Source organism: Mobula hypostoma, chromosome 22, assembly GCF_963921235.1.
Source record: "Mobula hypostoma chromosome 22, sMobHyp1.1, whole genome shotgun sequence".
NCBI classification, from domain to species: Eukaryota; Metazoa; Chordata; class Chondrichthyes; order Myliobatiformes; family Myliobatidae; genus Mobula; species Mobula hypostoma.
The window spans coordinates 10,914,141-10,936,231 of NC_086118.1; the positions used below are offsets into that span (position 1 = coordinate 10,914,141).

Here is a 22,091-nt window from a genome sequence, read left to right on the forward strand (position 1 = left end):
TTGTTGACTTCAGAAGGAGTAGCCGACCGCACGACCCAATTTACATCCGCGATGCGCAAGTGGAACAGGTCAAAAGCTTTAAGTCCCTTGGGGTCAGTATCACAAATGACCTGACTTGGTCCAACCAAGCAGAGTCCACTGCCAAGAAGGCCCACCAGCGCCTTTACTTCCTGAGAAAATTAAAGAAATTTGACCTGTCCCCTAAAACCCTCACTAATTTTTATAGATTCACCGTAGAAAGCATTCTTCTAGGGTGGATCACAATCTGGTATGGAAGTTGGCCTGTCCAAGACCAGAAGAAGCTGCAGAAGATCGTGAACACGGTGCAGCACATCACACAAACCAATCTTCCGTCTTTGGACTCACTTTACACCGCACGCTGTTGGAGCAGTGCTGCCAGGATAATCAAGGACACGACCCACCCAGCCAACACACGTTTCGTCCCCCTTCCTTCCGGGAGAAAGCACAGGAGCTTGAAGACTCATACAGCCCAATTTGGGAACAGCTTTTTTCCAACTGTGATAAGACTGCTGAACGGATCCTGACCTGGATCTGGGCGGTACCCTCCAAATATCCGGACCTGCATCGGGGTTTTTTTGCACTACCTTACTTTCCATTTTTCTATTTTCTATTTATGTTTTATAATTTAAATTTTTAATATTTACTATTGATTTGTAATCCAGGGATCGGAAAGCACAGAATCAAATACAGGTTTCCCCCGCCATCAGAAGGTAGAGCGTTCCTGTGAAACGATTGGTAAGCTGGAATGTCGTAAAGCGAAGAAGCAATTGCCATTTATTTATATGGGAAAATTTTGTGAGTGTTCACAGACCCAAAAATAACCTACCAAATCATGCCAAATACCACATAAAACCTAAAATAATAGTAACATATAGTAAAAACAGGAATAATATGATGAATACACAGCCTATATAAAGTAGAAATACTTTTCCACAATCATTTAGCGAAAATCTCATGCAAGCGCTCTCAGCAGAAACACGGTGCAAGCACCATCGGCAGAAAATCTCATGCAAGCGCAGTTGGCAAAAACCTTTAAGCTATGAAGCTGCCAAATCATACCAAATAACACGTAAAAATACACAGCCTATATAAAGGAGAAATAATGTATGTACAGTGTAGTATCACTTACGGGAATCGGGAAGACAGCAAGCACACTGATGATTGTGTGTTAGGCTCAGTTGTTAGGCTCAGTCGTCGGAGGTTGGGGTGGTGCAGTGGCCCCCACCCTCCGAGCAGCGACCCGATACCGATCCGCAAAGAATGCAGGGGTCCAGCGGTAGCCGGGAGGCACACAGCACATCTTTAAGAAAAAAGCCGAAATAAACAAGCTAATTAATTAGATGCCGCCCGGCACATAATTGTCAGCCCAGATCAGAGGTCCTTGCCGATTTCGTTGCCTCTGATCTGGGCTGACATTTACATGCCAGGTGGCAGCTAATTAATTAGCTTGTTTATTTCGGTTTTTTACTTAAAGATGTGCTGTATGCCTCCGGGCTACCGCTGCATTATCCGCAAATCGGAATCTGTCCCCGGTCCGGGGGTTGGGGTGGTGGGACACTGGGGTGTCATCTCATCGTCATCTGTTTCCATTAGGGCAGGCAGGTCGTCTTCTACTATGACTGCCCGCCTCGATGTCAAAGGTCGAGGTTCGTCATCTGCTGAGGCTGATGTGGTAGGCTTGCTTGACTGCTTAGCGTCGCACATTTTTAGATCATACAGTTCTTTGTAAGCACTCAAACCATCTTGCAAATATGCCCTAAACCGACATATCCTTTCAAAATTAAAGTTGTACTTTATCATTGCAGCGAAAATCTCATGCAGTCACTTTCGCTACTGCATTTGGTTTCGATTGTTATCCTTTCCTCTTCATCAGCTCTTCATCTATCAGTCCTTGGTCATGGGATGCCAAAACCTCTTCAACATCATCTTCGTCAACTTCCACAAGCCAAACTCACGTTGACCTTACTTCATTCACCACGATCGAAACGCTAAATTATGTCTAGTTTTACACTAAGTAAAACTAGAGCCCTTATGAGCTCTTTCAGGCTTTTCCGATACCTTAGAACTCATCTTGCTAATGGCTGCTCACAGGCACGTGTTTAAGCAATGCCGGCTAGAATGTCGATCTGAATCCAGGGGAAAGTGGCTGCTCGGGGCGTGCGGTGTGCTGCTTTTTCTTGTGCGCTGCTTTTTCTCGCATGCTGCTTTTTTTCGTAACAGTGAAAACACCTTCTGTTAGCGAAAACAGGGATCTAATGTAGGTCATTTGTAACAGTGAGGTTTCGTAAAGCGAACGTTTAAAAAGTGGGGGACACCTGTATCGCTATGATGATTGTACGTTCTAGTATCAATTGTTTGGCAACAATAAAATATAAAATATGAAACTTATCTCCTGTCTCCAGCATTTTTATTAATAGCATTGATGTGTAACCAGGCCACATGCACAACAAATTGGTGACAAGGATTATGAACCTACATCTTATCGGAATGCCATGTTTTAGTTGATAACGACACTTGGATTAGAAGAGAGAGAATCTAGATGCATCTAGACAGAGTGCGCTCATTGCACTAGCGAAAAGGACACATGAATCAAAAAGAAAACGAGGGGAGAATGGAGCTATATTAACATAACAAAGATGGCGATGATTGGAACCATTACAGCATTTGATAGTGGCATTGAAGACTGGGCAACTTACATTGAAAGAGTGGAGTTATATTATGATGCTAACGGTGTTAATGATGAAAAGAAAGCCAGCGTCTTACTTAGTATTATGGGAGCAAAAACATACGGGCTGCTACGGAGCTTGTTAACTCCCAAAAAGCCAGCTGACAAAACTTTTGAGCAAATAGTAAACGCTCTCCAACAGCATTTAAACCCCAGACCACTGGTCATTGCTGAAAGATTTAAATTTCACAAACGGAATCAGAGCAAAAATGAAAGCATTTCTGAATATTGTGCTGAATTCCGCAAATTATCAGAACATTGTTAATTTGGAGTTGGTCTATCGGATGCATTGAGGGGCAGGTTAGTGTGTGGCATGCACTGTGAAACCACACAGAAGAAGCTCCTGTGTGAAAAAGACCTTACATTAGGGAAGGCGCTGAACATTGCAATATCAACGGAAACAGGCGCATGGGGTGCTTCAGAGATACAACAAAAATAACTGGAATACGCTACAAATAAAATGTCACTGAACAGAAATGAAGGAAAGAAATGTTACCGTTGTGGGAGTATGTCACATGACCCTGATGACTGTTGGTTTGCAGACAAAGAATGCAGAAACTGTGGCGAACAGGGCCACATTGGCAGAGTATGCAAAGCTAGTAAACAGCAGAAAAAGGACAAAATACAGAGAAACAAGAAACCCCAGAAAGGAAAATACAACAAGGTACACAAAATGAAAGAAAGCAGTTCTGATGAAAGTGACTCAGACAAAAGTAAATCGTCTTGTCTGCAACTTCACAGCGTGAGAGAGACAGATGATCGAAGAGTAATATGTATCACTCCACAAGTGGCAGGTATGAGACTGAAAATGGAGTTGGACACAGGCTCAGCTTTAACAGTGATCTCTGTACATGACTACAAATGACTGTTTTCTCACATGCCTCTGAAACAAACTAAACTACTGCTAAAGACTTACATAGGACAGAGAATGCGTCCCAAAGGTAAAATTAAAGTGACAGTGACCTACGGAGACAAAACACAGCAGGTGAACCTCTATGTACTGAAAAATGGAGGACCACTGTTGCTGGGACTTGAATGGCTCAGGAAAATTCAGTTGGATTGGCACCCCATCGAGGCACTAGATGTGTCAGCAAAAGAGAGCAGCAAGGCTACATCCGAGGGACTGTCACAAATACTTGCTGATTCCGAGGAAGCATTCATGAAAGGAATAGGAACACTTCAGGACATGAAGGCAAGGACAGAGATTGAGGAAAATGCATGTCCAAAATTTCACAAATCCAGACCCGTGCCGTAAGCAATCCGTCCTACTGTAGAGGCAGAACTGAAAAATCTGGAGCAGACTGGGGTCCTGTCAAAGGTGGATTGGAGTGAATGGGCCATGCCTATTGTTCCAGTGATGAAGAAAACCTCCAGCACAAAACCAGGAAAACCAAGCAAGGTGCGCATATGTGGTGACTTTAAAGTGGCTGTTAACCCAGTTCTCCGCAGAGTACAGTATCCTCTACCTCGTTTGAGGACATCTTTGCTTCCCTGTGTTACGTACTCCGTAACTGGGTTGCCAAACCAGCAGAAATGGATCACTCAGTTGGAGTCTGGATTACTAGAACTAAGAAAGTTTTATTAAAGAAACAAGCAACACAGTAATCGAAAGGATAATAAATGCAACAGTTCAGCAATGATAAACACACATGTGCACAGAATTAAGATAACAGGATCAATCAAGCTCTATCGTTGTCTAGGGGTAAATGACCAATTTCAAAGTGACACAAAGTTCAGTCCAATTTAGTTCAGTTCGCAGTAATCGTTGCCGTGGCGGTGGACAATGTGGGGGAAGGAGAGAGAGAACAAGAACGAATGATCATTCAAAACGGCTTCCACTCACAGACCGGCGATATTGCTCACAAGCAGCTTTCGGGCGAGTCCTTTGTGATGTCACCTGAGGTCACCGACTGTGACCCCTCCTCCAGATGCGGTCGATCCTCTTCAGTGAACCTGGCACCCAAGCAAGGGTGGACACACACCGGGTTCCCGCTGATCGTACCTTTCCACCCTGTGCGTCTATGGCTTGGTTCCGCAACCAGCCTTCCAAACGACTCCCGCCGACTTGCAGGGGGGCACCGCTTCCAGGGTCTCGTTACCTCGTGGTGTCGTGTGTGTCTTGCCTTAGCGAACCTGTCCCTTTTTATCCTCCTGCTGGGGTATCGCCTGTCCATCACACTTCAAACAGTTCAGGGTTCAAAGGGGGAGCGGATCTTGACAATACCCAGATTGATGGCTCCTTCATTAACATCTCCAAATGCTGCTTCATTGTGTTCCTTATCTCTCCCTCCCCTGAGGACAGGTGGCAGACCAACTGCTGATGCCACTGGTGCTAGCCCAGGCCAGCAAACATCTTAATTTATGTGTATTCTCGTCACACTTCCCCCCTTTAAGGATTTTTACTGGGGTAAAAATTACAAACATGAGTACATTATTTAATACACACAAATATACATCTTTATCAGCTATTTGGCTAATAGAGCGAATTTGAAGTTGTCAACACCTGACAGACAGTCAGCCATCACATTTTCTGTTCCTTTTATATGTGTTATTAATAATCCCTTAGACCAGGCTCCAACTTAGCAAACTTCATAGTGGCCAAAAACACTGATGAATTGCGATCAATGTAACATCTCATTTGGTTTTGTCCCGGACCACAATAACAAGGGTCGTCCCATTCCGACTTAGTTTTCTCTCGCAAGGGCTTAGTAGGAGGGGGAGGGGTAGTGACCGCAGAGTTATTGCCAAACTTCCTACAGTACCCCACCATCTCCAAGAGCCTTCTGAGGGCCCTCTTGTCTGTCGGGGTTGGGAGGTCAGCGATAGCCTGCACTGTAGCTTGCATCGCTGCCAGTTGCCCCTGTGTCACCACAATTCCCAGATAAGTGACCTTTGTGTGGCCAAACTCATTTTTTTCAAGGTTCACTATCAAGCTGACTTCAGACAGCCGTATTAAATTGCCAATACACACCTCTGTGGTCGTCAGCCCTTTAGTCACCGAATTACTCATTCTATAGGGATGTTGCTTACTCGGCTAACCTATTGTAACAGACACCACCCACTGTCCCAGTTCTTTGCATCGCCTCGGGACAATCAAACACACGGGTGCGAGTCGTTTAATTACTTCTCCTAAAGAGTCGCTTTGTTCGGGGATTAAGGGAGAGACCTTATCAGCAGACCTGGCCAAAACAATAGCCTTCTCCCATCTGGTCGATACCATACTCATCTTTTCAAAATGTTTTTTTTCTCTTATCGAGGGGACCCTAGCTTCACTGATTTCCGCGCTAACACCGATGAGGTTTGTTAGCATATCAAAAGCCTGTGACCGTCTCAGTTCGCGTCGGTCATAATCAATAACATCCTTCCCACTGGGCAGCAGGTAAACTTCTTTCATGATTCCACCAACTGTTTCCTCCAGCACTGCAAAATGTCCACCGGGGGGTACCTTGTGGGCCAGGTTAAAAACCTCATCCCCATAACTCTTTTGCACCACCCCCCATTCCTCATCTGCGGGTAACGCACTTGGTCTCCCTTGCTTCCTTAGCACTTCCTCCTCCACATAATAGCCTACTAGTTCCCTTGTCAAGTCTGTGTCAGAGAGAGCTGTCTCTGCCAAAACCATCAGCCCCTTGTCTCACTCCTGCGTCTGCACAAATTCTTTCCTGGCTACTGCTAAGTCTGTCTCAGCTCCCTCACTACCTCTTGTCTCACTACACTCCTTCTTTTCATTTTCTACCCCCTTCTCGTACAAGGTTGGCAGAAACGTCTCAGCTAAATTTACTACCGCAGCCCCATGATGAACCTGTGAGTCCATGGGCGGGGCCTCAATGCTGGCAGGCTGACCTGTCAATCTCACGGCTGGGAACACGATTCCCCCGGCAACGTCATTACTGAGCAAAACTTCCACGCCTTTCATCGGTAATTCAGACCTCACCCCGATCGTGACTAGTCCAGAGACCAGGTTGCTTTGTAAGTGTACCTGGTGCAAAGGGACTGTCTCTGTCCCTTCTCCAATACCTTTCACCTTGACTTCCCCAGTCTGGGTCTCTGAGCTAAACTCTAATACACTCTTCAGTATTAGTGACTGACACGCTCCCATGTCTCTCCAGATCCGCACTGGAACTGGTTTTAACCCCTCCTTCGCTGACACCAATCCGGCCGAGATAAACTTCTCGTGCCCTTCCTGAACATTGGCAGGCCTGTCCTTCCCTAGCGGTTCGTTTACCAGCTCGATACAGCCAGTCAAAATTGCCGTTTTCCCTTTTCCCGTCTCCTTCTTTGGGGCAAAGTACCTGGACGCCCGCCCGCAATTATAACAGACGACCCCAGGAGACTTCCTACCAGACTGCTCCCGGTCTACCTTATCCTTCTCACTAGCCCCCGGCTTACCTTCTGACTTTTCCGGCGGACTCTCCCAGCTGTCCTGACTACCCTTCTGGTAGCCTTTACTCGGGGCAAACTTCATTTTATGCGTCAACGCATACTCATCCACTAACTTAGCAGTTGCGGCTAACGTGGCTGCCTCTTTCTCATCTAGGTAGGGTCTCATACCCTCAGGGACACAACCTTTAAACTGCTCAATCAGAATCAGCTGTAGCAGTCTGTCATAATCCCCCTGTACCCCCTTTGAGGCGCACCAACGCTCACAATATGTCTGCATCTCACGGGCAAACTCCAAATACGTGCAGTCCCACTGCTTCCTCGCATTCTGGAACCTCTGCCGGTATGCCTCCGGGACCAACTCATAAATCCTGAGGATGGCCTCTTTCACCACCTCATACCTCTGGGCATCTTCCGCGGATAAAGCGGAGTAAGCTTCTTGGGCCTTCCCTTTCAGTACACTCTGAAGTCAAACAACCCACTTATCCCTCGGCCAGTCCTGACTTGTGGCAACTTTTTCGAAATGGAGAAAGTACCGATCCACATCGGTATCGTCAAATGGGGGAACCAGCCTAACCTCCTGGGTCGCCCTGAACCCTCCACCTTGGTTCGGCACGAGCCCCTGCTCGGCCCTTATCTTTAACTTCTCCAGCTCAAATTCCCTTTCTCTCTGTTTCTCCTCTCTCTCCAACTGTCTCTCTCTCTCTTCTCGCTCCCACTGTCTCTCTCTCTCCCGCCTTTCTAACTCTCTCTCCTGTCTTTCTAACTCTTTCTCCTCTCGCTCCAACTGTCGTACCCGGAACTCATGCTCGAGTCTCAGTTTTTCAAGCTGCACCTGTACCGCATCTCCAGCAGGTTTTTCAATAGACACCACCCCCAGCTCGCTTTGGGGAAACACACCTTTAGATACATAGTGCTCTACGATAGCTCTGTGTATCTCCTCTCTCCTTATTGTCGACTTCCCCTTAGCAAGATTCAACCGTTTGGCCACAGCTACCAATTCCGATTTCCTGGCATCCTCTAATACCTCCAAGGTCGGCGCCTTTATAAATTCCTCAACCTCCATTTCTGCTGTTTGTCTTTTCTTTCTTTCGGGAATTTTGACCCAATCAATTTACTCCGTCCCAAATTTAGCGTTCAAAATCGCGGACGAGAACCCCACTTATGTTACGTACCCCGTAACTGGGTTGCCAAACCAGCAGAAATGGATCACTCAGTTGGAGTCTGGATTACTAGAACTAAGAAAGTTTTATTAAAGAAACAAGCAACACAGTAATCGAAAGGATAATAAATGCAACAGTTCAGCAATGATAAACACACATGTGCACAGAATTAAGATAACAGGATCAATCAAGCTCTATCGTTGTAGAGGGGTAAATGACCAATTTCAAAGTGACACAAAGTTCAGTCCAATTTAGTTCAGTTCGCAGTAATTGTTGCCGTGGCGGTGGACAATGTGGGGGAAGGAGAGAGAGAACAAGAACGACTGATCATTCAGAAACGGCTTCCACTCACAGACCGGCGATATTGCTCACAAGCAGCTTTCGGGTGGGTCCTTTGTGATGTCACCTGAGGTCACCGAATGTGACCCCTCCTCCAGATGCGGTCAATCCTCTGCAGTGAACCTGGCACCCAAGCAAGGGTGGACACACACCGGGTTCCCGCTGATCGTACCTTTCCACCCTGTGCGTCTATGGCTTGGTTCCGCAACCAGCCTTCCAAACGACTCCCGCCGACTTGCGGGGGGCACCGCTTCCAGGGTCTCGTTACCTCGTGGTGTCGTGTGTGTCTTGCCTTAGCGAACCTGTCCCTTTTTATCCCCCTGCTGGGGTATCGCCTGTCCATCACTTCAAACAGTTCAGGGTTCAAAGGGGGAGCCGATCTTGACAATACCCCGACTGATGGCTCCTTCATTAACATCTCCAAATGCTGCTTCATTGTGTTCCTTATCTCTCCTTCCCCTGAGGACAGGTGGCAGACCAACTGCTGATGCCACTGGTGCTAGCCCAGGCCAGCAAACATCTTAATTTATGTGTATTCTCGTCACACCTGTCAGGAGGGGAGCATTTCACAAAAATCAATTTCACCCAAGCTTATCTCCAAATGGAAATTGATGAAGCATCCAAGAAATACCTGACAATAAATACACACAAAGGACTTTACCAGTACAACAGGTTGGTGTTTGGGTTAGCATCAGCGCCTGCAATCTGGCAAAGGTCAATGGACCAGGTCCTGCAGGGAATTCCAGGGACTCAGTGTTACCTGGATGACATCATTGTCACCGGCAAAGATGACGACGGGCATCTTTTTAACCTTGAACAAGTGCTCACCAGGTTACGAGAATATGGGCTCAAGTGCTAATCGACAGAAATATGAGTTTTTCAAATGGAAGTCTCATATTGTGGGCATGTGATCAATAAGAATGGCTTACACATGTCTCAAGACAAGATAGAAGCGGTGCTTAAGGCACCACCATCTGAAAGTGTGTCTCAGCTGAGAGCATATCTTGGTCTAGTGAACTACTACCACAAGTTCTTGCCTAACCTATCCACAGTCCTACACCCACTAAATGCACTGTTACAGACAGGGACACAATGGAAGTGGACTGAGATCTGTGAGAAGCTTTTCTCTCTCACAGGAAAATATTACAGCAGTGCTCAGGCAGGACAGATTAGAGGGCTTGTCTACTGAGTCCTTATGGGTGGAGCTGAGAAACAGGAAAGGTATGGCCACATTAGTGGAACTGTATTACAGACCACCCAATAGTCAACGAGACTTGGAAGAGCAAATCTGCAGAGAGATAGCAGGCAACTGCAGGAAAAATAAAGTTGTGATGGTAGGGGATTTTAATTTTCCATACATTGATTGGGACTCCCATACTATTAGGGGTTTAGATGGTTTAGAGTTTGTAAAATGTGTTCAGGAAAGTTTTCTAAATCAATATATAGAGGGACCAACTAGAGGGGATGCAATATTGGATCTCCTGTTAGGTAACGAATTAGGGCAAGTGACAGAAGTCTGTGTAGGGGAGCACTTTGGTTCCAGTGATCATAACACCATTAGTTTCAATTTGATCATGGACAAGGATAGATCTGGTCCTAGGGTTGAGGTTCTGAACTGGAAGAAGGCCAAATTTGAAGAAATGAGAAAGGATCTAAAAAGCATGGATTGGGACAGGTTGTTCTCTGGCAAAGATGTGATTGGTAGGTGGGAAGCCTTCAAAGGGGAAATTTTGAGAGTGCAGAGTTTGTATGTTCCTGTCAGGATTAAAGGCAAATTGAATAGGAATAAGGAACCTTGGTTCTCAAGGGATATTGCAACTCTGATAAAGAAGAAGAGGGAGTTGTATGAAATGTATAGGAAACAGGGGGTAAATCAGGTGCTTGAGGAGTATAAGAAGTGCAAGAAAATACTTAAGAAAGAAATCAGGAGGGCTAAAAGAAGACAGTCAAAGTGAAGGATAATCCAAAGAGCTTTTACAAGTATATTAAAAGCAAAAGGATTGTAAGGGATAAAATTGGTCCTCTTGAAGATCAGAGTGGTCGGCTTTGTGCGGAACCAAAGGAAATAGGGGAGATCTTAAATAGGTTTTTTGCGTCTGTATTTACTAAGGAAGCTGGCATGAAATCTATGGAATTGAAGGAATCAAGTAGTGAGACCATGGAAACTGTACAGATTGAAAAGGAGGAGGTGCTTGCTGTCTTGAGGAAAATTAAAGTGGATAAATCCCCGGGACCTGACAGAGTGTTCCCTCGGACCTTGAAGGAGACTAGTGTTGAAATTGTGGGGGCCCTGGCAGAAATATTTAAAATGTCGCTGTCTACGGGTGAAGTGCTGGAGGATTGGAGAGTGGCTCATGTTGTTCCGTTGTTTAAAAAAGGATCTAAGAGTAATCCGGGAAATTATAGGCCGGTGAGTTTAACGTCAGTAGTAGGTAAGTTATTGGAGGGAGTACTGAGAGACAGAATCTACAAGCATTTGGATAGACAGGGGCTTATTAGGGAGAGTCAACATGGCTTTGTGCGTGGTAGGTCATGTTTGACCAATCTGTTGGAGTTTTTCGAGGAGGTTACCAGGAAAGTGGATGAAGAGAAGGCAGTGGATATTGTCTACATGGACTTCAGTAAGGCCTTTGACAAGGTCCCGCATGGGAGGTTAGTTAGGAAAATTCAGTCGCTAGGTGTACATGGAGAGGTGGTAAATTGGATTAGGCATTGGCTCGATGGAAGGAGCCAGAGAGTGGTGGTAGAGAATTGCTTCTCTGAGTGGAGACCTGTGACTAGTGGTGTGCCACAGGGATCAGTGCTGGGTCCATTGTTATTTGCCATCTATATCAATGATCTGGATGATAATGTGGTAAATTGGATCAGCAAGTTTGCTGATGATACAAAGATTGGAGGTGTAGTAGACAGTGAGGAAGGTTTTCAGAGCCTGCAGAGGGACTTGGACCAGCTGGAAAAATGGGCTGAAAAATGGCAGATGGAGTTTAATACTGACAAATGTGAGGTATTGCACGTTGGAAGGACAAACCAATATAGAACATACAGGGTTAATGGTAAGGCACTGAGGAGTGCAGTGGAACAGAAGGATCTGGGAATACAGATACAGAATTCCCTAAAAGTGTCGTCACAGGTAGATAGGGTCGTAAAGAGAGCTTTTGGTACATTGGCCTTTATTAATCGAAGTATTGAGTATAAGAGCTGGAATGTTATGATGAGGTTGTATAAGGCATTGGTGAGGCCGAATCTGGAGTATTGTGTTCAGTTTTGGTCACCAAATTACAGGAAGGATATAAATAAGGTTGAAAGAGTGCAGAGAAGGTTTACAAGGATGTTGCCGGGACTTGAGAAACTCAGTTACAGAGAAAGGTTGAACAGGGACTTTATTCCCTGGAGCGTAGAAGAATGAGGGGAGATTTGATAGAGGTATATAAAATTATGATGGGTATAGATAGAGTGAATGCAAGCAGGCTTTTTCCACTGAGGCAAGGGGAGAAAAAAAATAGAGGACATGGGTTAAGGGTGAGGGGGGAAAAGTTTAAAGGGAACATTAGTGGGGGCTTCTTCACACAGAGAGTGGTGGGAGTATGGAATGAGCTGCCAGACGAGGTGGTAAATGCGATTTCTTTTTTAACATTTAAGAATAAATTGGACAGATACATGGATGGGAGGTGTATGGAGGGATATGGTCCGTGTGCAGGTCAGTGGGACTAGGCAAAAAATGGTTCGGCACAGTCAAGAAGGGCCAAAGGGCCTGTTTCTGTGCTGTAGTTTCTATGGTTCTATAGTTCTTTTCTTTCACAGTATTTTTATTAATTACTTGCATAGATGAATATGAAATACATTATGATATTATGGAAACAGAAACAAGATTGAAATGCCCCATAACTATGTGTAGTAAATTAACCACAATATTGAAAAGGTATATTTTATTCTAATCTAAAGTAATATCAAAACCCCATAACAAAACAAAAAAAGAGAGAAAAAAACAGCTGTTTGGTTAAAAGAAAAGAAAAAAAATCTCTGATATAGTGGTAAATTCAAACATATAATAGCCATCATCATTGCTGAACAAATCAAAAATTGTGAAAGTAGTTCCAAAAAGGTCCCCATAATGTGAAAAAATCTTGTCTAGGTATAGAAATAGAACACCTAATCTTCTCTAGATTTAAACATGACATAACATCAATCAACCAATAGGCATGAGTAGGCGGAGCAGCATCTTTCCATTTAAGCAACAAAACTTCTGGCTAAAAGAGAAATAAATGCCAAAATATGCAAATCATTCGGCTTATGAGTAAAATAATTTCCTCCAACAATGCCAAACAAGGAAGTCAGAGGGTTGGGTTTAAAGCTTACATTAAAAAGCTCTGAGAAAGTTTGAAATATTTTTTTCCAAAAGTTACCAAGCTGCGGGCAGGACCAAAACATATGAATTAGAGAGGCCTCTTCGACATTACACCTATTACAGTACGGAGAAAAATCTGATTAAAAATGAGAGAGCTTATCTTTAGTCATGTAGGCTCTATGAACCACTTCGAATTGTAAAAGAGAGTGACACACACATAACGAAGAGATGTGAACAGGTTTAAAAATTTCATTCCAAGTATCCTCATCAATTGAAATCTGTAGGTCTTGTTCCCAGAAGTTTTTAATTTTGTCTAACGGAATGTTTCTCATTGCCAACAACATACTATAAATATTAGAAATAGATCCATTATGAAAAGGTTTCAAAGTAAAAATTGTATCAATCAAATTCTTACCTGGACATTTAGGAATTGTATGAAGTTGAGAACGCAAGAAGTCTCTAATTTGTAAATATCTAAAAAAGTAAGCTTTACGAAGATTATATTTAATAGATAGCTGATCACATGAGGAAAGACTATCTCCAACAAACAGATCCTGAAAACATTTAATACTTAATCTATTCCACTCTTTAAGAGCTACATCAGTCAAAGAAGTAAAAAAAAATAGAAAAAATAGGACTCGAGAGTGAAAAACCAAATAACCCAAAGAATTTTCTAAATTGTAACCAAATCCTCAAAGAATTTTTAACTACATAATTATCAGTTAAATTATTTAAAGATAGAAGAATTGAAGAATCAGGAAGAGAAATAATAGTAAATTTATTAACAGAATTAACTTCTGAAGAAACCCAAACCGGGTAGTCTTCACGATTAATGTAGTACAACCAAAGCGTAAGGTAGGGTATGTTGACTGCCCAGTAGTAAAACCTAAAATTGGGTAGGGCTAATCCCCCATTTTTTTTAGTTTTCAGAAGATGAACTTTGTTTAATTGGGGGGTTTACTCTTCCATAAGTAAGAAGATATAATCTAATATAAAGAGTCAAAAAGGGATTTAGGAATAAAAACAGGTAGGGCTTGAAATAAGTATAAAAATTTAGGCAAAATATTCATTTTAATAGAATTAATATGTCCAATCAGCGATAAAGAAAGGGGAGACCAATTTAATAGTACCTTCTTAACATATTCCAAAAGAGTGATAAAGTTTTCTTTAAAAAGAAATTTATAATTCCTAGTAATTGTTATACCCAAATAAGTAGATTGATTTCTTACAATTTTAAAAGGAAGGTCAGAGTTGACAGATACCAAATTATTCAAAGGACAAAGTTCACTCTTATGAAGATTAAGTTTATATCCTGAGAGCTGACTAAATTCAGAAAGTAAAGAGAGTATTGAGGGTAGAGAGAACTCCGCATTAGAGATGTAGAGCAAAAGGTCATCAGCATAAAGCGACAACTTATGAGTGATACTCCTCCTTAAAATACCTGAGATGTCAACGGAATCATGAAACGCGATGGCTAAAGGCTCTAAAACCAAATAAAAAAGCAAAGGACTCAAAGGACATCCTTGTCTGGTTCCACATTGGAGATTAAATGGTTTAGAACTCTGAGAGTTAGTAAGAACCTGTGCAGTGGGAGATAAATAAAGTAGTTTAATCCATTGATTAAAATTGGACCCAAATTTAAATTTTTCTAATATTTTAAATAAATAATTCTATTCAACCCGGTCAAAGGGTTTCTCAGCATCCAAAGAAATCACGCATTCTGAATTTTCTTTAGAGGGAGAATAAATAATATTCAACAAATGATAAATGTTAAAATGAGAATAATGATTTTCAATAAATCCAGTCTGGTCATCAGAGATAATAAAAGGCAGAATGTTTTCCATCCTATGAGCCAAAAGTTTAGATAAAATTTTAGCATCAACATTAAGTAAAGAAATAGATCTGTATAAAGAGCAATCAGTTGGATCTTTATTCTTTTTGAGAATAAGTGAAATAGAGGCGTCATAAAAAGATTGTGGCAACCTTCCTAATTTAAAAGAGTCAGAAAGGACAGAAAGTAAGCGAGGAATAATCAAAGAAGCAAAAGCCTTGTAGAACTCTCCATAAAATCAGTCAGGACTGGGAGCCTTCCCTGATCTCAGAGAATGGACAACCCGGGCAATTTCCTCAGAAGAAAAAGGTTGATCTAACCATTTTCGATTAACCTCAGAAAGTGAGGGAATGTTTAAACGATCTAGAAAATTATTCATAGCAAAATTGGCTTTAGGGGAATTGGAACTATACAGTTCAGAGTAAAATTCTCTAAAAATATTGTTTATTTCTAATTGATCAGAAGTTTTATCACCATTGGTTTTGGAGATTTCCTTAATTTGATGTTTGATTGTTAAAGTTTTAAGTTGATTAGCCATGATTATCACCATGAACATAAAATTTACTTTTATCTTTTAAAAGTTGAGTTTCAACAGGGTAAGTTAAGAACAGATCATATTTAGTTTTAACTTCCACACATCTTTTATATAAGACGGGACCTGGATCAGAAGCATATTTTTGATCTAAATGTTTCAGCTGATTGGATAAATCAGTTCTCTCCTTATTAGCTTTTTTCTTAATACTTGCTGTATAGGAAATAATTTGGCCTCTAATATAAGCCTTGAAAGCATCCCAAATAATAAGGCTAGAAGTGCCATCCAGCGTATTCTCTTCAAAGAAAAAAGTAACTTGACTCTCTAAAAATTGTAAAAAAGCCTTATCCGATAGTAAAATTGGATTAAAACGCCAAAAGCTGTTTGATCGAGAAACACCCGGAAGATTTAAAGATAAAAAAACGGAGGCATGATCTGAAACAGCAATTTCCTTATAATCACAGGATTGAACAGAGCGTACCAAATGAATATTGACAAAAAAAATCAATCCTGGAACAGGTATGATGAACATGAGAAAAAAAGGAATATTCTCTACTCGTTGGGTATAAAAAATGCCAAACATCAATAATGTCACATTTCATTATAAAAGATTGGATATAGGAGGCAGATCAACTAATATTCAATCATTTCAAAGATGAACCATCTAAAACAGGGTCAAGACAGCAATTAAAATCCCCTCCCAAGATTAAAGAGTACAAATTTAAGTCTGGTAAAAAAGAAAAAAAGTTCAAAAAAGTGATTAGTAAAAACTATCAGTTTGTTATCTAATTTCCCTGAGACTATAACGAACCGCCTATTGTGGTCAGACATTACATCATGTTGAACAAAAGTAACTGAATTGTCAATCAAAATCGAAGTACCTTTGGCCTTGGCTTGAAAGGAAGAATGAAAAGCTATACCATTCCAACATTTGAACAAACACCCACAGCCAGATCTGCGAACATGTGTCTCTTGTAAAAAAAAATTGAGCCATTCAATTTCTTAATATAGGTAAAAATCTTATTGCGTTTCACAGGTTGGTTTAAACCTTTCACATTTAAACTAAGAAAATTAATATTGTATACCATTTAAATATGTTTAAAACAGAGGTTAAACATATAAACCATTGGAATATACCAAAAATCCAAACCTTAAAATTCAAAATACTTAACCAAGCAATAGATGAGGCAGAGGTAACCAAACAATAAAAAGGGAAAGGAAAAAAAATCAGCCCACTCCCGTCCACCCCCCTCCCAAGGAAAAAAAATCACCCAGGAGAGGGCAAAAGCTGATCTGCTGATAAATCCCACCCCAACATCCTACAGGAAGAGCTCCAAGAGAAGAAAAGATTAGTACAGAATGAATTCTAACCTAGACTAAATAACATTCAAAAGAACTAAAAAAAAATCAAAACATAATGTTTGCAAAAAACAATTACAAAGAAAACTTACTGAAGTTAAGTCTATTAATTTCCTAAACAGAAAAAATAAAAAACGAGAAAAAAAAGAAGAATTAATTATGAAAATATATCTAAAAAAGAATTGTTCAAAAAAAAAGTAATTAACAAATAAACTGCACAATTGCAACAAATTGATCAGTCAAACTGAGGGGACAAGGTTATATGAAGCAGAAATAAATATTTAAACTTCTGGAGTTGACAGACTAAATAATATTCAAAAGAGCTAAAGAATAGTTCAAAACATCATGTTGAAAAAAATTTACTCAGCAAAGAAAATATGATAAGAACAGAAACTAATTATAAGAGTATATGAGAATAGAAGAGAGAATTGTTCAAAAAAAGATGTACTAAACCATTAGATTGCAAACTTCCAACAACAAAGAATTGATCAACCTAAGGAAGCATAATTTATATGATATAGTATTAAACAATTAGTCTTCTGAACTTGATTTGGCCTGTAGAAAATCGTGCACTTCCTCAATTGAATGAAACCACTTAGGAGATCCAGATTCCAAAATGATCCTGAGGCGAGCGGGGTAATTTAGTGAAGGTTTATAGCCTTTGTTATACAACTCCGCCATGACCTTTTTATACTTAAAACATTCATTTAATACCTCAGGTGAATAATCTGCGACCAGCCTTATCTTATAATCTTCAAAGTTAATCATACCCAACCGACGAGATTGGCGAATTATAGAAACCTTAGTTTGGAAGTTATGAAAAGCAATTATCACAGGTCGAGGTTTTTGTTGAGAAGAGGGTCTAAGCACTGGGGCTCGGAAACACTAAATGCTCTGCAGATTCTGAGGTCAAAGCAACACTCAAAACACACTGGAGGAACTCAGCAGGTCGGGCAGCATCCATGGAAATGATGAGTCGACACCTGAAACGTCGATTCATCGTTTCCACGGATGCTGCGTGACCTGCTGAGTTCCTCCAGCGTGTTGTGAGTGTTGCTTAAACACTGGGGCTCAGTGTGCCCGGTCTATTCTTGGTGGAGTATCCAAAACATCAGAAAACAAATGAGCCAACAGATTTGCAAAAAATTCTGTAGGTCGCTTGCCTTTGACCAACTCAGGAAGACCCAAAATTCATATATTGTTCCTTCTTGATCTATTCTCCAAAGCAACAATCTTTTGTCTTAAAGATTCAATGATTTTCGATTGGTTATCTCCGAGCTTTTCCAATTCATCCGTCTTAGTATCCAGTCTGGTTAAAGCATCTTCATGTTCTTGAATCTGAGTAGTTTGTTCCTGTAAAGCTTTTTGAAAAGTCTGCAGCAGAATCTCCATTCACTTAAGCTCTGTGGTAACTTTTAAACATACATCCAAAAGTTGTTCAGACGTTTTGCTCTGAGCTTTCCAAATTAACTCCACTATAGTTTCCATAGTCACAGAAGGATCCTCTTTTTTTTAGAAGTTTTAGCACGAGACATCATAATACTCTAAAAGTAAGTTTAGATTTAGATTGAGGACACTCAGTCCTCGTTTGCTGTCATTTAGAAATGCATGCATTAAAAACTGATACAATGTTCCTCCAGAATGATATCATAAGAAAACACAGGGCAAACCAAGACTAAAACTGACAAAACCACATAACTATAACATATAGTTACAACAGTGCAAAGCAATACCGTAATTTGATAAAGAGCACGGGCACGGTAGAGAAAAGTCACAAAGTCCCAATAGATTCATCATCTCATGCAGGCAGCAGAAGGGAGAAACACTCCCTGCCATGAACATCCAAGTGCTGCCAACTTGCCGATGCAGCACCATTGGAAGCACCTGACCGCAGCGGACTCTGAGTCCGTCTGAAAACTTCGAGCTTCCGACCAGCCTCTCTGAGCACCGTCCTCTGCCGAGCGCTTCAACTGAGCCCCGGCCGCTGAGCAACAAGCAAAGCCGAGGACTCGGGGCCTTCCCCTCCGGAGATTCTGGACCACACAGTAGCAGCAGCAGCGGAGCGGGCATTTCAGAAGTTTCACCAGATGTTCCTCCATGCTCTCACGTCCATCTCCATCAAATCAGGATTGTGCACGACACCCTACTTGACAAATAACAGACATCACCAGCGGAGTGGCCACTGCGAGCTGCGTCACGCTGCCATCTTCTCCTCCCTTTTTGAAGCAGATTGGATTCAGTAATTTAAAAATAAACGGTGCCATTCGAGAAACATGTCTACTCCATGCAATGCCAGTAGGAGGAGTCTGTGAAAGCGATTCAAGAAACTAAAAGACTCATAACTTCAGAAGGGTTGCTCGCGCACTTTGACCCCTCCTTATCAATCTGACTAGCTTGTGATGCCTCGCCCCATGGGATAGAAGCTGTGTTATTGCACAAGTTTCCAGATGGCTCAGAAAGACCAATAGCCTTTTCCTCAAGAATGCTTACTTCAGCTGAACGCAACTATGCACAGATTGACAGAGAGACCCTAAGCCTCGTGTGGGGAGTCAGGAAGTTCAGTCACTATCTGTATGGTCAAAAGTTTACCCTGTTGACTGACCATCAGCCTCTCGTGTCAATATTCAACCCAAGGAAAGGCGTTCCAGTGATGACAGCACAAAGGCTACAGCAATGGTCCCTTTTCTTAGGAGGTCACAGGTATGACACTGAACACAAGGGGACCAAGCAACACGGCAATGCAGATGGTTTGTCATGTTTACCACTGCTGACTTCAGAGATAACTACCCAAATGGATTCAGCAGCGGTCTTTCACACAACAATGTTCGAAAAATTACCAGTGACAAACAGCGTCATTGAAAGGGAAACATGCAATGACCCGATGTTGTCAAAAGTATACGACATCACGGTAAAGGGATGGCCAGTGTGGGGTAACACACTGTTTCCAGCCTTCTCAGCGAGGAAGGAGCAGTTGTCAGTGTGTTGGGGAACACTAATGTGTGGTTCACGAGTTGTGATTCCTCCCAAGCTACGCCCCAGAGTGCTGGAGGAACTGCACGAGGGGCACCCGGGTACCGTGAAAATGAAAAGTCTTGCCCATACCTATGTTTGGTGGCCAGGAATCGATTAACAGATTGAGGACTTAACCAAGAACTGCTCTGGATGTCAAAAGATCCAGAACACACTGCCAAAAGCCCCTCTCCTTCCATGGGAGTGGGCCTCATCACCATGGCAACGAGTGCACGTTGATTTTGCTGGACCATTCATGGACTCTATCTTTTTAATCGCCGTCGGTGCACATTCCAAATGGCCAGAGGTCATCAAAATGAAGACAACCACATCGGAAAAAAACATTACAGTTCTGAGGACCATGTTCGCCAGGAATGGCATACCAGAACAAATCTGCACAGAAAATGGACGACAATTTGTCTCTGAAGAATTCCAAAGTTTTGTGAAGAACAATGGGATCAAGCACTTTACATCTGCCCCGACCATCCATCCACAAATTACTTGGCAGAAGGATTTGTGCAAACATTCAAGAAAGCCATCAAGGCAATGGAGAGTGAAAATCGACCACTGCAATACAAGATAGACAACTTCCTCCTTGCCTATCGTAATGCAGTACATGAAACCACTAATCAGACTCCAGCGGTGATGTTTCTGAACAAAAACCTGAGTTCCCGCATGGATCTTCTCAAACCAGATGTACGGCGTGATGTGGAGAACAGGCAGTTCAAACACTTGAATACTAAGTCAACACGGAGCTTCAGTGTGGGACAGTCAGTTCTTGCACATGATTACCAGACTGAAAAGTGGCAGCTGGGTACAATTTCCGCCATAGGCGGGCCACTGATGTATAAAGTACAGGTGGGAAAGAACGTATGGAGACGTCATGTGGACCAAATCCTGGATGCTCAGGTGAAAAACACAACAACACCTTGCCCGGATTCCCTGACATAGAAGCAAACACTCCTGAAGTGACCACATCAGCCTCATCTACAGATAAGCCTGTCATCAGTGCTGAGGACCCACCTGATGTACTTGTGGAGACTCATTCCCCAAAGCAAACGTTTCAGGACAGATGTTACCCGGAGAGGCAGAGAAGTCCGCTCCAGAGACTTGAGCTTTGACTGGGTCCTAGACCAAGAGTAGAAAAAAGGCTTGTTATAATTTAATATTATTATGTTACTTTGTTATAATTTGATATTATTAAGTTACTAAGTAAACAAATGGTAGGTGTTTGTATGTTAAGGGTAAACATATTTGTTTAGCATAGTGCCCCAGTTAAAAAAAACAGTGATACACTATTAAAATAAAAGGGGAGGAGTGTACCGTATAGCCTACAGTATAATAAGGGACTACTTTATATTTTAGTAACACGTCGTTGTATGCCCTATTAGGCGTAAATTGATCAGTACATGTGTGTCGAGTTTGGATTCTGCCAGTAAAGAATCATGAAACTTAACGCCCGTGTCCAGCATTTTTATTAATAGCATTGTTGTGTAACCAGGCCACACACACACAACGGTTTTGATGTGCGTATGACAAATCCTATGACAAAAGCTAATCCTTTTTTATTTGTTTCAGATCAAAGATCTTTCTTCAAAACTGCAACAGTTGGCAATCAATAATTACATTTGATTAAAATATACCCACTGGAGTTTATGTCCATTTTCATTAAGTATTGTTCTTGTTCATTTAATAATTAACAGAATGTTCCAGAGTTTTTCACAGTGGGGGAGGCCGCGTGGTCCTTTGTGGCAATGATTGGGATAAGCTAGAAGCCCTGCAAGAGGCTCTACTTGCTGTTGCAGACCCTAGCCAGGTGAGTATTGTTTATGCACAGTATGTCTCCCTGACAATTTCCGTACCAATTTCAGACAGGCCCACCTTGAAATTGAAAACGAACAATAGTTTTCTTACATATCATTATCACTTCTCATTTCACTTCTCATTATCAAGCATTTTAAGTGTGATGTTGCTAATCTGTTTAACATTCTGACTGTGACTGATAAGTTGTTGAAAAATATAAATATGAAAAAGTAAAGGAAACTGGATTTTATTTAGATACAATCATGAAGCATTGTCAATTCAGACTAATTTAAAAATGAATTGTAACCAGGTGAAGGACAAAACTGATATACAGGACACTATCTCAAATGAAAATAAGAGGAGCAAAATTAGTGTAATCAAGGAAAATGCAGTATATGGAGCCAGTTGCTTGCCAGATAAAACTTTGAGGAAAGTGATGTTCTCATAACAAATGTGTATCATATCTCTATGTGCTTCTTGTACACAGGTGAAAAAAAACTAAACTAAAGAAATATCTTGAGATTGGTTGAGAAGGTTCACCAGATTGATTCCTGGGATGGCAGGACTTTCATATGATGAAAGAC

At 41.8% G+C, this 22,091-nt stretch overlaps 1 protein-coding gene across 1 annotated transcript in view; it reads left to right on the top strand.

Annotated features, from left to right (window-relative positions):
- The window catches only part of dhrs7cb (dehydrogenase/reductase (SDR family) member 7Cb), a 50,485-nt gene that overhangs the window by 13,424 nt on the left and 14,970 nt on the right, over nt 1-22,091 (top strand). The window contains exon 3 of the mRNA XM_063030745.1: nt 21,408-21,520. Coding sequence (XP_062886815.1) covers nt 21,408-21,520 — 113 coding nt within the window. The remainder of the gene's footprint in view (nt 1-21,407; nt 21,521-22,091) is intronic.